Source organism: Arvicola amphibius, chromosome 6, assembly GCF_903992535.2.
Source record: "Arvicola amphibius chromosome 6, mArvAmp1.2, whole genome shotgun sequence".
NCBI classification, from domain to species: Eukaryota; Metazoa; Chordata; class Mammalia; order Rodentia; family Cricetidae; genus Arvicola; species Arvicola amphibius.
This window is the reverse complement of record NC_052052.2, coordinates 13,414,775-13,430,412: the sequence shown is the minus strand read 5'-3', so window position 1 is coordinate 13,430,412 and position 15,638 is coordinate 13,414,775. Positions and strand designations below refer to the sequence as shown.

General features: G+C 48.7%; 1 protein-coding gene across 1 annotated transcript; it reads left to right on the top strand.

The window, feature by feature from the left end:
- Positions 1-232: 232 nt before the first annotated feature.
- LOC119816485 (aflatoxin B1 aldehyde reductase member 3) lies at positions 233-8,696 on the top strand. Its single transcript, XM_038333196.1, has 7 exons — positions 233-829; positions 3,930-4,117; positions 4,304-4,408; positions 4,624-4,720; positions 4,964-5,063; positions 7,015-7,144; positions 8,264-8,696. The coding sequence occupies exons 1-7, from the start codon at positions 628-630 to the stop codon at positions 8,429-8,431; spliced, it is 990 nt and encodes a 329-aa protein (XP_038189124.1). The 5' UTR covers positions 233-627; the 3' UTR covers positions 8,432-8,696.
- The last annotated feature ends 6,942 nt before the right edge of the window (positions 8,697-15,638 follow it).

Sequence of the window (15,638 nt, the reverse complement as noted above, 5' to 3'; positions counted from 1 at the left end):
ATTAAATTAAAAACCCATAAGAATAAACTGCTGAATCATTGTCACCAACCTTTGGTAAACACTTCAGTGAAAGTTCTGGCCCTTTTCATCACTCCTCGACCTTTGAGGCCTGTCACAGGCGAGAGGAGTTAACAAGTGCCCTATGCCCTCAACCTCAATTCATTTATCAAGCTGTTTGTTCTAGACAAGGACTTTGGTAGCCCAGACTAACTTTGAATTCTTAATCTTCCTGTCTCTACCTCCCTTCCCAAGTACAGAGGTTTAAGACCTGGAGGAGGAGACAGAGACACAGGAAGGATCATCAGTGGGGCAGAGACAACAGAGAGGGATGCCAGCTGTCAACCTTCGGGTTTGCCTGCACCTTAGTTCATGGGCACCGACCACTTACCTCCAGGGGATGAGGGAAGGTGCAAGTTTTGCAGCACGTGTACAGAGGTTTCCCAACTTTAAAGAGTCCCTCACACCAGCCTGCACAAACCTGCCCTAACGCTGCTTACTCCGCCCCATGGGCGTGACCACCACCTGCTATTAAAGCTGAAAGCACCTCTGCACTCTCTAGAGCTGCAGACTCCTGGATCTCCCTTCCTCTCTTATCCTTCACCTTCCTCCACCTCTACCAGAGCCATCATGTCGTCTGCTCGGCCCGCCACTGTGCTGGGTGCCATGGAGATGGGGCGCCGCATGGATCAGACCTCCAGCGCCGCTTCAGTGCAAGCTTTCCTGAAGCGCGGCCACACCGAGATCGACACCGCCTTCGTGTACGCGGAAGGCCAGTCAGAGACAATCCTGGGCGGCCTAGGGCTCGGGCTGGGCCGCAGTGGCTGCAAAGGTAACAGTCAAACCTGTCATCTCCCTGCCCCAGGACAGCTTTGTCTGGCTCCCTTTGTCCGGAGCCCTGGTCTCCCCTTGTCCACGCAAGAGCTTTGAGAACTGCGCCCCTTCAGGCATGCAAACTCTTCATGTATATCTAGCTTTCAATTTGGCAGTCTCCTTCCCCTCTCGGTTTTGAAAGAGTAGCCAAGGATCCTCCTTGCACTGTGTGCCTAGCTCTGGTCCAGCCTGGACCCATGTAGCTAGCCCGTGTTTATGCTCTGGGCTGCTGCCAGTAGGTGCCCTGGGAGCCCCTGATCTCCAGGACTCCTGCTCAGCACCAGCACCCCAGAATTAGACCATTTTCTTACTTTGCTAAATGGCCCTGGATCGTGTAGAGGATGAGCCTTTGATTAACAAGACCTCTTGCTCCATTAGGGTGGCGGCCATAGGATCAAGTACAGCCCTAGAGAGAGAACAGGGCCCTATTGCAATGCAGCTGTCTTGAGTTCTCTACTCAGTTAGCCCCCTGCCTCAGCCTCTGGGCCGCTGCTATGCTGCAGGAAACTCTTCCTCTTCCATCCTCTTCCATTGCACTCTGACCACAGCCCTATGGAGTTCTACTCTGGGATTCACAGCACAGTGGGATCCAGAACAGAAGCAGACCCGTGCACTCGGTGCCTTGCTGTTTCTAGATTTCCTGCCTATCTCCCAGTGAAAGGAGAAGTTGTTGTTTTTGTATCTTGTGATAGGATCTATCTATACAGCCCAGGCGAACCTAGGATCTACGTGTAGCTCAGGCTGGGCTACTCCTGCCCAGCTTCCAGAGTGCTGGCATTATACACGTTACCCATTACCACCACCAGAGCCTGGATCTGACTCCTGATTGAAATTGCTTTTTTGAGCCCTCCCTCCTTATCCTCTTTGAGTTCAGGGCTGCTTGGGCCAGAGCTCAGCTCTGAGGCTGATGTCCCATTAGGAAGGTCAAGTAATGTGGGAGAATGGAAAAGTCCCAGGTATGTGACTCAGGAGTGTCGTGGGCTCCACTGACTGCCATGGGCTGCTGAACTGGCTTCTCAAGTGTGGAAAGTGCCTTTTGCTTGTCCATCCATCCATCTGCCTGCCCGCCCATCCATCCATCCACCTGTCTGTCCATCTGTCCACCCATGCATACATTCTTTCTTCCATCCTCACATTGATTATACCTCCATTCATCCACCATCAAAAATCCCACTGGACTTTCAGCAGGGGCAGGGAGAGAGGCAGGGACTCTCTCAGATGGTCTCACACTGGCCTGTTTATCCAAGCAGAGTCCATAGCTGGCCCTGACTTTCCTTCTCACAGGTCCTCAGGAAAGCCTCTGCCATCTCAGTCTCCAGTTCCTTCTGCCCCTTCCTCCCCTGTCATCACACATGCCCTGTGCCCATGCTGCATTCAGGGTCACCTTTCAAAACATCTGGAATAGACCACAGCGCTCTGGACTAGAAGCATTCAGAGACTGCCCCGCCCACAACACCAGGTCTAATCTCCAGACTCCAAGTGGGGTGCTATGGGACCATTTGCTTCTAGTCTGTTGTCTTTCTCTATCTCCGTGTCCCTCACCCCAGACCTGGTGCTGTGTTGCCTTGATTGGCAAGTGTGGCTCCCACCCTTCTCATGGATTCTGAAGCCCTCCTGCCTATGAACAAATACCTTATTGTTCTTAGTTTGCTACCTTCTCACTTGCCCTAGACACTCAGATGAGATTCTCAGGAACCCCTGTGACCCCAGGCTAGCCTCTGCCTCCCTGCTCTGACCCCTGTGGAACCTCAACTTCTCCCCTGCCTCACTCTCCAACAATGGCCTGTACTCTGCAAGGCCATGAGCGCAGGTCATCAGCATTCACGAGCTCCAGTGCCTGGTTTGGTTCATCTACGTGCCCGGTAGGTAATTGTCACAGGGAGGATACCAACCACTCTTCATGTTCATTGTCAGTTATGCCTGTGAACCCTCAGGGCTTCTCCGTAAGCCATTATCACTCCCATTGTCATTTACAGTTGGCAGCATAGAGGAGCACTCAGTTTAGTCAAGGCCACAGCTACTAATTATTAGCAGAGCTGCAATTTGAACCCAATTATATCTCTGCCTTTTCTGTCTGTATATTTCTTTTTTGTTTGTTTTTTTTTTTTTTTGTTGGTTTGTTTGGTTTTTCGAGACAGAGTTTCTCTGTGGCTTTGGAGCTGTATATTTCTTAATTCTCTCTCTCTCTCTTCCTCCACTCATTCTCCCTCCATGCCTCCTTTGCCCTCTCTGTTTTTTTGGATAAAGTGTTTGATATAGAACTAGATTTGTACTAAGTAGACAAGGCTGACCTTGAGTTCCTGATCCCTTCCTCCAGCCCTGATGATTTAGGATCAGAGGCAGGTTTTATTCTTAAAGACTTTGTACCTGGGCAGCTGCGCGTAGCTGCGCGGAGACCTGCGGAACACGTGTGACCAGGGCGGCGGGTGAACAGGCGGTGCAGCGGCGGGTTAAGGGCACAGACACAGAAAATAGACATAAAGCTTTATTAAAGGAGAGAGGGAGAGAGGGGGAGGGAGAGAGAGAGAGAGAGAGAGAGAGAGAGAGAGAGAGAGAGAGAGAGAGAGAAAGAGAGGGGGCGCGTGTGCACACGCAAAAGGGGGGCAGTGAGAGGAGAGAGAGGGAAGAGATTCAGGATGACTCCAAGAGACCAGAGGTCGCTGGGAGTGGGTGTGGAAAGGGGCGGGGACCAAAAGAATAACATTCCCGGGTATTTCTTACAATAAAAAGCAAAAATTAGACATCACAGTTTGAAGGAATTGGGGCGGCGAATTCTCAAGACTGCTTCCGGCTGATTGTGGGCGTCGTCTTGGCGGGGGGGAACCCGAGAGAAGACTGGGTGCCGGTCACATCCTGGCATAGCTGGTCTCTTTGCTTCTGACTGGTGTCTGTGGCAATGAAATGTCTGGTGTCTCTAAGGTATTGGCAAAACAAAGAACAAAGTTAAATTAAGGAAAAAATTTTTTTCACCATATCCTGCCCAGTTCTGTTCCTCAATTGATGTGGTAGATACTATGTTTAATAAAGTGACTTAAACTTGCATTTTTTCCCCTGGAAAGTGAAAATTGCAACCAAGGCTTGTCCAATATTTGGGAAGACACTGAAGCCTGATGATGTCCGGTTCCAGCTGGAGACGTCATTGAAGCGGCTGCAGTGTTCCCGGGTGGACCTCTTCTACCTACACATGCCAGACCACAACACCCCTATAGAGGAGACACTGCAGGTCTGTCACCAGCTGCATCAGGAGGTGAGTGTGGCCCTGAGCTTGGGGAGATGCTCTCTGACCTTTCCAACTTGATCATACTGTGGGAGTGGGTGCTGGCCACATACAGCAGGGTGGTCACAGACGTCACTCCAGGCTCCCCACCCAGTCAGTCTCCCCTTCCTGGTCTCCTGGACTGAGCTGGGCTCTGATGGAGTCTCTCCCCTGCAGGGCAAGTTTGTGGAGCTTGGCCTGTCCAACTATGTCTCCTGGGAAGTGGCTGAGATCTGTACCCTCTGCAAGAAAAATGGCTGGATCATGCCAACTGTGTACCAGGTGAGAGGAATCTGGTGTTTTAGGACCATCCAGTCTTTGGGGTCCAAGCCTCCATTGATTCTCAATCTTTGGCATGACCATGAGACCTGCCAACAGCACTGTGTGAATGCCTTGGTTGTCAAGGTCTGGGATTGTTCAGGACTAAAGTGAGGGACTTAGGAAGATACATTTGGTGTCTCTTGACATGTCCTCCCTCTCCAAATGTCTCCCTGCAGGGCATGTACAATGCCACCACCCGGCAGGTGGAGAAGGAGCTCTTCCCCTGTCTCAGACACTTTGGATTGAGATTCTACGCCTTCAACCCTTTGGCTGGTATGGGCTCTCATGGGGACAGACCATGTGGATGTGTGGGTGGGTGGGCATGCCTGGCCTATGTTCCCCCTATTGATGGCCTGGTGGATGCTCATCTCAGACCTGGGAAGTCTGGAGCTTCGAGAAGGGGTTCCTGGATCTCCTCATTCCAGGCTCCCTCCTGTTCTCTAGTTCCTAGCAGGCAATGACCTGGCTATCTCTGGGAGGAGTCTGGACCAGGTTCTGACTGCTGTCTTCCTGCAGGTGGCCTGTTGACAGGCAGATATAAATACCAGGACAAGGATGGAAAGCAGCCTGAGAGCCGCTTCTTTGGGGGTCAGGTTTCTCAGCTTTACAGAGACCGGTGAGCTGTGATGAGGGGCTGTGTCTGGGAGAGAAGTGCTATAGGTTTCCTTGGTTGGAGGGAGGATCCTTGAGGCTACTTTCCTTGGGGACCCGCCCTACTGTGGTTTCAGCCCTAAGACTCTGGATGTTAGCTGCCCTGGGCATTGGAGAGATGTTCTTGGATTGTCGTAGGGATGGCCTGATGTACATTGTTACCCTGTGTGTGATTCTTGGGAAAAGCTCTTCCACTGCCAACAGTGAGAGGGCACCCCAGATGGACTTGGGGGAGCCTGGAGCTTGGTGCTGACCCAATGAGTTTTCGTCCTGTGACATCTTGGTCGTAAAATTGTCATCGTTGTCTCAAGTGGACAATGTTTTGGGCATCCTTCTCCTTCTTCCTTTCTGCCTTCCTTCTTTCCTTCCTTTCTTCCTTCCTTCCTTCTCGTTGTAACTTTTTCTGTTTGTTTATTACTTTGACTCAGTATCTTGTGTATACCAGCCGGCCTCCAATTTGCTGTGTAGCTGAGGCTGACTGAACTCCTGATCCTCCTGCTTTCACATAAAGATCTAGGATATTTGTTTTTGTTTTTTCCCCCACACAGGGTTTTTAGTGTGTGTGTGTCTCTGTGTGTGTGTGTGTGTGTGTGTGTGTGTGTGTGTGTGTGTGTAGCACTGGTTGTCCTGGAACTCACCCTTTTGATCAGATTGCTCTTCACCTTAGAGACCTGCCTGCCTCTGCTCCCTGTGTGCTGGGATTATACAACTTTGCAGTAAGCTAGGATTCGTAATGGCTTTCACGATGCTCTGCTCCAAATTTTAAGTACCTAAAAATGTATCTGACTGGAGAAACTGAGGCAGAACGATTATGAGTGCAAGACCTGCCTATTGTCTGGGGATGGAGTGCTCAAAGCTCTGGTTTTGATTCCCAGCACTACAACAACAGGGGAAAAAATTAAAAATATCAAAAATTCAATCTTTTTATCCAAGTGACATTTTTTTTTAATTTGAGTGACCGAGTATAGTGTCCAACTTGAGATGCTCCTGCCTCAGCCTCCTGACATGTGGAGATTAGATATGTGTGTCCCCTTGGCCAGCCACTGTGTAGAAGACTTACAATCCTTTCCCATCTAGCACCTTAGTTGTCATGTCGCCAAGGTTCGTTGGTGAGCACAGACTGATACATTTACTGTTTGTATTCTCTGTTTGTCATGCTTCCTGCAGGAGGCTCCTGCAGGATTGTGGAAAATATCAGAGATAAAAGCAGTGAGCCATCTGCGGTAGCCTTACTGTGTACCCGGCTTGATTCAAGCCTGACCTGTTGGGAGTGTGCTGCTCACTGGTAGCACGCAAAGGTTGGATGTGAGGACTCCTTGCATTTGATGCTCAGCATATCAGGACAAAATAGCAGCCATAAAGAACTTTACCTGCAGCCTGCATCACTAACAGTCTGTGATCCTTCTGCCTGGAGTACAAACCATTGCCTTGACCAGTGGTTCTGAAGTCATTTCACACAGTTTGATCCCAGGGTTCTCCTGTGGAGAATCAAGGGCTGCTGCCCTTCAGAATCCAGTGCAATCAGCTTCTCTTCTGACCATGTTGCTAAGACACGTTGCAGGGAAAGTGTTCCTCCCTCAGGAAGTAGACCAGTGAGTGCAGGGAAGGGAGGTGACCACAGAAGCCAGACTGCTGCCCAGGACTTTAGCCTGTGTGACCCAGGGCTCCCAAGTGTGGTGTTGTGGCTTCTGAGAGTCCTCGTTTAGGGAGCTGAATTGTTAACATTTGACAAGCATTTAAAATACCAGATTCTTGTCTTCTGTGCCCTTCCCTGTCCTGGAGACCTCTGTGTTCTGATGCTGAAAGGTGAGAGCTCTGCCTGAGGACAGAAGCCACCTCAGGGATGCAGGAGTTAGGTCACCCTCTAGTGACCCCTGAGAAACTGGCCCCATGTCACTGTGCCCACCCCCATTCAGGTACTGGAAGGAGGAACACTTCAAGGGCATCGCTCTGGTGGAGAAGGCTCTGAAATCCAGCTATGGCACCAGCACCCCTAGTATGACCTCGGCCGCCCTGCGGTGGATGTACCACCACTCACAGCTCAAGGTAGCCCAGCAGGTTCTGGCTGTTCAGCCTCTGCTACTGTGAAGTCTTGGGGGGGGGGGGGGGCGGGCAGTGAAGGCATGGATTTGGGGGCGGTGGTTGAATTCCCTGGAGACTCCATCCTCTCCCAGGCTGGTGACACGTGGTAGTGCTAGCTTATCTCGCTGTGTTTCAGTGACTGTGTAAAGTCTAGTCATCTGGATTCTTTTTCTTAAAGAGCTAGTTATTTTTATTTCGTCTGTATGAGTGCTTTTCTGGTGGCCACATGTGCTTGTAGTGCCAGCAGAAGCCAGAAGAGGGTGGCACATTCCCTGGAATTGGAGTTAAAGGTGGTTAATTGGGGTTAAACGAGCCAGCACCAAGTGGGTGCTGAAAATCAAATCCAGGTTGTTTTCAAGAGCAGAAACTGCTCCTAATGGTTAAACCTCCAATGATCTCCATTTCCATTCTGAGAAATTGGTTCTCCAGATGAGAACTGGATTACTTACTAAAGTCCCACAGCTCCATGGTGTAGGAAATCAGCATAGATTTGGCTCTGAAAAGTACATTAAAAAAAGAAATTGGGGGCTGGAGAGATGGCTCAGTGCTTAAGAGCATTGCCTGCTCTTCCAAAGGTCCAGAGTTCAATTCCGGGCAACCACATGATGGCTCACAACCATCTGTAATGGGGTCTGGTGCCCTCTTTCGGCCTGCAGGCATACACACAGACAGAATATTGTATACATAATAAATAAATATTAAAAAATTGTTTTTTTAAGAAATTGTTTATTATATGGTTTCCAGCACTCTCTCTGGAGAGACTCAATTCTGTGTCCCTGGGAACATCTCTTTCTACCTGCTCTTCCCACTTCCTCTCCTTAACCCCCTTCTCCAGTGGGGACATTCTGGGGTAATGGTGCCCCTTTAGTACCTGGTAAACATCAGGCCTCAAGCTAAGTTTTTCACAAACTGTCCTGCAGGGAAGAGGAGCGTGGCAGACCTTGGCTGTTTGGAGGCAGTAGTCATTTCTCCTAGAAGCAATACTCAAATGAAAACAGATCCCAAATTTCAGCAAGCGATGGGCAGGAGGGGGCAGGTCAATGGGATGGCAGATGTGTGCTGGAATTTGTATGTCCCTTGCAGGGCACCCATGGGGATGGAGTCATTCTGGGCATGTCCAGTCTGGAACAATTGGAGCAGAACTTGGCCTGTGTTGAAGAAGGGCCCCTGGAGCCGGCTGTCGTGGAGGCCTTTGACCAAGCCTGGGACCTGGTTGCTCATGACTGTCCCAACTACTTCCACTGGCTCTAACATGGGGAGGTGTAGAGGTCCACTGCCTGTCACTCTGTGTTCTAGCCTGGCTAGTCTGGGCTGTGAGCTAGGTCAGCTGCTCTTTCCCTCCTCATCCAGATCTCTGATGGTTTTTATTTTGTTTTGTTTCTTTCTATTGCCTTGCTCCACACCCAGTTGTCTTCAGTGTGAGAGCTGCCTGAGCTCTCCCCACCACCTCCTGTTGAATAAAACCTGCCAAGGCTGTAGCTCAGGCTGCAGCAGACATGGCCTTATTCTCATGAAATTGTGTGGCTTTCTTCTTGCTTTCCTTCTGAGGGTCCAGGGGAAGTGAGCAGGAATGTGCCTGGTCCTCAGAGGGCAGAGGCCCCGGGAGGCCTGCTCTCTAGCAGTGGGGCTTGGTGGTGACCCAGTGCTCAAGTCAGAAAAACACCCAGGTTCCTTCTGGCACCGGGCATTGCCTTCCTCCCCACCATGGAGCCCCACAGCAGTGGACAGCAGCTCTGCCTCAGGTGAAGTCTCCTCGTCCATGTACAGCATCAGCTTACCCAGCTCACAGGCTGTGGACTTTCCACCGCCATCCTTCATGCAGAGTACAGGCAACAAGAAACTAAAAGGTCTTCTTGTCAACCCAGGTTTCCCCAGACTCAGTTTAACACAGCACGAGGCAGGGCCTTGACCTGGGCACAATGAGATCCCCAAGTGTTGCGGGAGAGTTGATCACATAGGAACACTGTTAATAAAGCTTAGCCTTCAATCACTTAGGGACGCACTGACCAGAATTAGTCATAGAGATCTTGTAGGACCCTGGATGCACAGACACAAGATGTAGTAGGGAAGGGTGTAGAAAGATTCTTTGGCCTTTGGATCAGGGAAGGAGAGATAGAGGAGGTCACTTGTCGCTTTCTTGCTGCTTCTCTTATCAATCAGGTTTGTACCCTGATATCTGACTCCTGGGAATTTACTAATAAGAAAAACTGAGATAAACTCTTCATCTGGTGTCCAATCCAGGGCATGAGATATTGCAGCAGCCTCTCACTCTGGCTTTGCAGCCGCCTTAGTTGCAGCTTGCAGCAGACTCTTATTCAAGTGGCCCCTTGGTCTCATTACACCTCTCGAGTTTTTCCTACCCTAGCTTCCTTAACATGCAGCTTGCTCTCTCACTCCGGGGGTTACAGGCTTTCTCTGGAACCCCTCCCCGGACCTCAAATTGACCAATTCAGCCACTTCAACACTGACTCTGCACTCAGCTTCCTCTTCCATGGCAGGGGCTTCTGCCGCTCCTGAAGCCACCTACAACTCTCAGCCTGGGCTCCACTCAGCAGCTCCTGATGTCCTCAGCCAGCAGGTGCTACTGTGCTGAATCTGCCCCCTGTAACCCCAGTGTCCACTGGACCTTCCTTGAAGCCTGGGCACCCACTGTCCCCTACATTGTTGAGTGTCCACACTGCATCTGGTTACCCTAGACTCCTACCATCACAGAGCACTGCTTTTGCTGATGCTGTAGCCCAAAGGATTTGTTGGGAGGTCTGGGTGAATATTGAGCAGTATTATGTCCAGCTGGGAGACAAGTGCTTCTTTTTTTTTTTTTTTTGGTTTTTCGAGACAGGGTTTCCCTGTAGTTTCTAGAGCCTGTCCTGGATCTAGCTCTTGTATACCAGGCTGGTCTCGAACTCAGAGATCCGCCTGCCTCTGCCTCCCGAGTGCTGGGATTAAAGGCGTGTGCCACCACCGCCCGGCGACAAGTGCTTCTTTAGGCAAACTTTTCTTTCCCACCTTAGCAGTTCCCAAATAACCCATATGGAAACTTAATATTAACTATAAATTCTTGACTGATAGCTCAGGCTTATTACTAAATAGCTCTTACAACTTAGATCAACCTACTGCAGTTTGGGGGACCAGTCTCCAGCAGTGCAGAGCTCAAAGGAAATCAAGAGATGGTGCGCTATAACTTTTTATCTGAGGGGCTAGGTAAAAAGACCCTTGCGCTCTCTCTTGGTGGTTTCCTTCAGACCTGATCTTTATTCTTCTTTAGCGTTCTCCAGTCTTTATTATCATGGTGAGTTTCTTCTCTCATTCTCGATGCTTTCCTTCTAGCTCTATCTTTATTCCTGATGGTTTTCTTCTAACCACTTTAGCTCTATCTTCATTCTTTACTTACAGCCTATACACACCAGCAAAATCTTCCAGGCAATTTAAAAATTATACTGTGGTTACACAGTGCTTTTCAAGTTAATGAGTACAATGAATACAAGCAAAAACAAAAACAAAACAAGAAAGAAAATGTTTTTTATTTTTTACATAATTAAACATTTTACATATTGCAGGTGAAAAACAAGTTAACCCAAAAACACATGTACATTTTTATACTCAAGCAATTTGTTATAGATAAACAGTGTGCAAGTGAAGGCATAAGTCACAAACAATCCCACACCAGTTTGGAATTATGATTAATAGAATGGTTATTTATTTATTTAAGGGGGAAAAACTTACAGATCACCGTCCCTTACAACAGCCCTCTGTGCAATCAGGAAGGGAGACTAGTAGCCAGAAGTGGAGCAGGAAGCCAGAGAGAGAGAGAGAGAGAGAGAGAGAGAGAGAGAGAGAGAGAGAGAGAGAGAGAGAGAGAGAGAGACAGAGAGACAGAGAGCACCTAGGGCAGTGGCAGGCAGCTTTTTTAAAAGAGAGACCACGCCCCTAATAGGCTGGTATCTCAGCAGCTATTGGCTGAAGGAGCAGAAGGAGCTCCAGCAACATGCAAGCAGCAAGATATTCTTTTACAGGCAGACTAAGTGTTGTGGTTACAAAATGTAATCTTGAAGGAATCACAAATCTAGACATTTCTATATAAAAAAGAATCACTCACTTCTACTTCAAACCTTTAGGGTGCACACCCACTCGTTAATAGTTTTTATATCTGGAACTGAGGGCAAAAATGGGCACAAGGAATTAATCACCATCTTTGATCACCAACCGATTCTAGCAAGAACATTACGTCATGTAGTAGACATTGGACTGCTGTGCATTTGTTCTCTGGCCTTAATGAGTTCCTCATTCAACTGTGTGCCTTCAGACTGTTATCTTGGGTTTTTCACCTCAGAGCTATTTGGCAAAAACATCCTAGTCTAACTTTAACTTTTTTTTTTTTTTTTTTTTTTTTTTTTTTTTTTTTTTTTTTGGTTTTTCGAGACAGGGTTTCTCTGCAGCTTTTTTTTTTTTTTTTTTTTTTTTTTTTAGAGCCTGTCCTGGACCTAGCTCTTGTAGACCAGGCTGGCCTCGAACTCACAGAGATCCGCCTGCCTCTGCCTCCCGAGTGCTGGGATTAAAGGCGTGCACCACCACCGCCCGGCAAGAAAGTTTTTTGAGACAGGATCTATGTAGCCATGGCTGTCTTGGAACTCGCTGTGTAGACGAGGCTAGCCTCCAGTTCAGAGACATACCTGCTTCTGCTTCCCCAAGATGGGACTAAAGGTGTGTTTTATCATGTTCAGCTCAGCCTCAAACATTCAATCCTAACTCAGCTACTTGAGGTAGCAGGCCTTGAACACATGAACACACTGGCTTGTCCCGGGTTTATATGTTCATGACTGTGAAGACCTAAGGCCCATCTATTCGGTCTGGGTGGTCCCTCTGCACTCTAAATCCTCTGGGGCAGAGGCTGGAAAATCTAGAGGGTTCTAATTGTTCAACAACCTGCATCAGTTTCTGTGTGCTGCTAGGGAGGGAACCTGGGGCCTTAATCCTGGCAGGCACAAGCTTTACCACTGAGTTATATAGCTCTCCCCTCCTGTGGGACACAGCTAACCAGCCAGGTATGGTGGAACACAGGAAAATCCTAGCACTTGAGAAGCAGAGGCTAGAGGATTGCTACAAGTTCAAGATCAATTGTGTTACTGAGTGGGAGAGTCTAACTCAAAAAGCTACTTGCTCCCACCCCCAGCAGTGGCTTTCCTCTGCTTTAGTTAGGGACAGACCTTTGTTCCTGGCCTGACAGCCTTAGCCCTGGTTTGTGTGTCTGTGCATGTGCATTTTTATGTATAAGTAGTGTGTTGTGGGATGTTTTACTCTTTTGGCTTTTTGATGGGTCCACCATGCAGCTCCCAAATAAATCACACACAGAGGCTTATTTTTAGTTATGAATGCCCAGTCGTAAGTTGGCTTCTTTTTTTTTTTTGGTTTTTCGAGACAGGGTTTCTCTGTGGCTTTGGAGCCTGTCCTGGAACTAGCTCTTGTAGACCAGGCTGGTCTCGAACTCACAGAGATCCGCCTGCCTCTGCCTCCTGAGTGCTGGGATTAAAGGCATGCGCCACCACAGCCCGGCGTAAGTTGGCTTCTTTCTTGTCAGCTTTTCTTAAATTAGCCTGATCACCTTTTGCCTCTAGGCTTTTATCTTCCTCTATTTCTGTATATCTTTCTTTACTCCTTTCTCTGCAGCTTCCTGTGTAGCTGGGTGGCTGACCCCTGTCGTTCCCCTTTTATTGTTAGCTTGCTGCTTCTGTCCCCGCCCCCCCAGGTTTCTCCTTCTGTTTATCTGTCAGCCTGCCAGCCCCTTCTATCCGTGTTCCTGCCTCACTATTGGTCATTCAGCTCTGTATTAGACCATCAGGTGTTTTAGACAGGCAAAGAATCACAGCTTCACAGAGTTAAGCGAAATCCTGCCCCAGCTTCCTTCATTGTCTTTATCCATAGCAAAATAAAAAGCTACTTCTTCCAGAGAAAGCAGTGCTGGGTTGTACACTAGGGATGTGTGTGTGTGTATGTGTGTGTGTGTGTGTGTGTGTGTGTGCGTGCGCGCACAGAGGATTTCCCTTTTCTATTTTGGAGGACTGGTCTCATACTGTAGCCCAGGAAGGACTGGAACTCACTGGATAGTCCAGGCTAGCCTCCAGCAGGCAGCAATCTCCTCAAACATGAGCCATCACCCTCGGCAAGGTCACCTATTGTAGTGTACAGCTCTAAAGGTTCTGACATACAGTCTTGAGTCACCCCGCAATCAACATACAGTCCCATCCCCCAGCGCAGCTCTCCATGACCTCCTCTCTCTGAGGACTCTGGAAGCCAATGGTATGTGTTCTGGTGCTGGAGTGTTGTGGGGTACCCACTAGAGAGGATGCCTCACACATGGGTTTAAGCCAACAGAAAATTTATATTAGCCAGCCAGAGACCACCGGACATTTAGGATCCCAGAGTAGCCCTCAGCATTTCCCAGGGTGAGCTTTTAAGTACAAAAACCATATTCTGGGTTGACATTCTTCAGTGTTCGCCAGAAACAGAACTGCAGAAGACAAAAAACAAGGTGGGTACAGTGAGGGACGTCCCCAGAACTGCGGACTGAGGGATTAGGTCTTTGCTTCATTTTGGAAGGTGATGTTGTCTCCATGCTGAGTTTTATAAGCTGAATGGTATTTCCATCATGGAGTCAGTTCTGCCAAGGTCAGGGCCTGCATTAGAGGAGGAGGCCAGAGAGGGCACTGGACCCTCTGGAAGTGCAGTTACAGAAGGTTGTGAGTGGCCATGTGGGTGCTGGAAATCACACTAGGTCCTCTGAAGAGCAGCCAGTGTTGTAACTGCCGAGCCGCCTTTCTATCCTTCTGTTTCCTGTCCTTCTGGAGTTGTCTCTGTGCAGCAGCGTCACACACAGGATCACGCGTGTGGCCCCGAGGCTTCTTCCGCCTGCTGAGACTCCTCTGCTACCATGGGTTCATAGCTTAGTCCTTTGCCAGCTCTACCCAGAGGGACATTCAGGTTGTTTCTGTATTCTGCCACTTCCACGTGAACAACTCTAAAGTCTCCTTGATGGCAGAGATATGGCTCAGTTGGTAGAGGGCTCGATGGTCACAAAATCCTGGTGAGATTGCCAACACCTGTCATCCCAGCACTTAGTAGGTGTAGGCAAAGAACAAGAAGTTCAAGGTTATCCTCAACAAGGATATGAGTTGAAGCTACAGTGCGGCGAACCCCCCTGGCCAGCAGGGAAGAAAGACCACCGAGTCGAGGATTCTTCTCAAATCACGCTTTATTAGAGCCTCTTGGTTGAAGGGAGAGCAGGAAGCGAAGGGCCCAGAGCACTAAACAGCAGCCGCGTATATAGGGAGAGCGGACACGGGTCGTGCCTGGATTGGCTACTCACTCATCTTTCGATGCCCCCGGCCACGGGATTGGCCAAGATTACTGCGCACTACTGTGCATGGGAGAGGTTCCGTCTACAGTCTTGCCTAATATGGAGTTGTTTACTCGGTGGTGCAGGGGCTCGGCACCATCTTGTAATGGCGGCCAGCAAATCGGCTCCCTGCACTACAGGAGATACAGAAGAGCCTTTCAAATATATATATATATATATATATATATATATATATATATATATATATATGTGTGTGTGTGTGTGTGTGTGTGTGTGTGTGCGCGCGTGCGTGCGTGTGTGTGTGTGTGTGTGTGTATTCATGTATGTATGTATAATTTTAAAGAACAACAGAGAATATAGGTTTTTGTGTGAATATATCTTTTCATATCCTTGAATTAAAAAAAAAAAAAGAAGCTGCTGAGTCATTGTGACCAGCCTTTTGTAAACAGCTTACAGATTGTTTGGAAATATTATTTCCAGTCCTTATCTTTGCTCCCCGACCTTTGCAGGATCTATCACTGGCAATACAAGTTAGTGACTGACTTATGCCCTGAACCTCAATTCATTCATGAGGCTATTTGTTTTAGTTTGTAAGACAAGGCCTTTGGTAGGCAAGGTGGACTTTGAGTTCTTAATCTTTCTGTCTCTACCTCCATTCCCAAGTGCACTGGGACAAGCCCAGGTCACACACCTAGATTTATTGATTTTTTTGTTACATTCAATCTTTTTTTAAAAAAGAAAAATAATACTAAAACTTGCTTCTCAGCAGTTCTAGAGTGCTGGGATTTTGGCCATGAGGTCACTCACTCTCTAAACTCCTAAAAGGGAACAGAGACCTAGGGTGGCTCAGGAGTGAACAGAGAGAACAAACAGGGAAGGGTGCCAGTCTACTTTCTTCCGGGGTGCACGCGTAGGTTCAAGATTTGCAGGGCAGATACAGAGCTGTGAAGAAGTCGCTAATACCAGACTACAAAATCCGCCCCACCTCTGCTTGCCCCGCCCCATGGGCTTGGCCACTAACAGCAGCTATTAAAGCCACAGGAGCCTTTGCACTAGAGCTGCTAACTCTGGATCCTCCTTCCTCGCTATTCTTCGCCTTCCTCCACC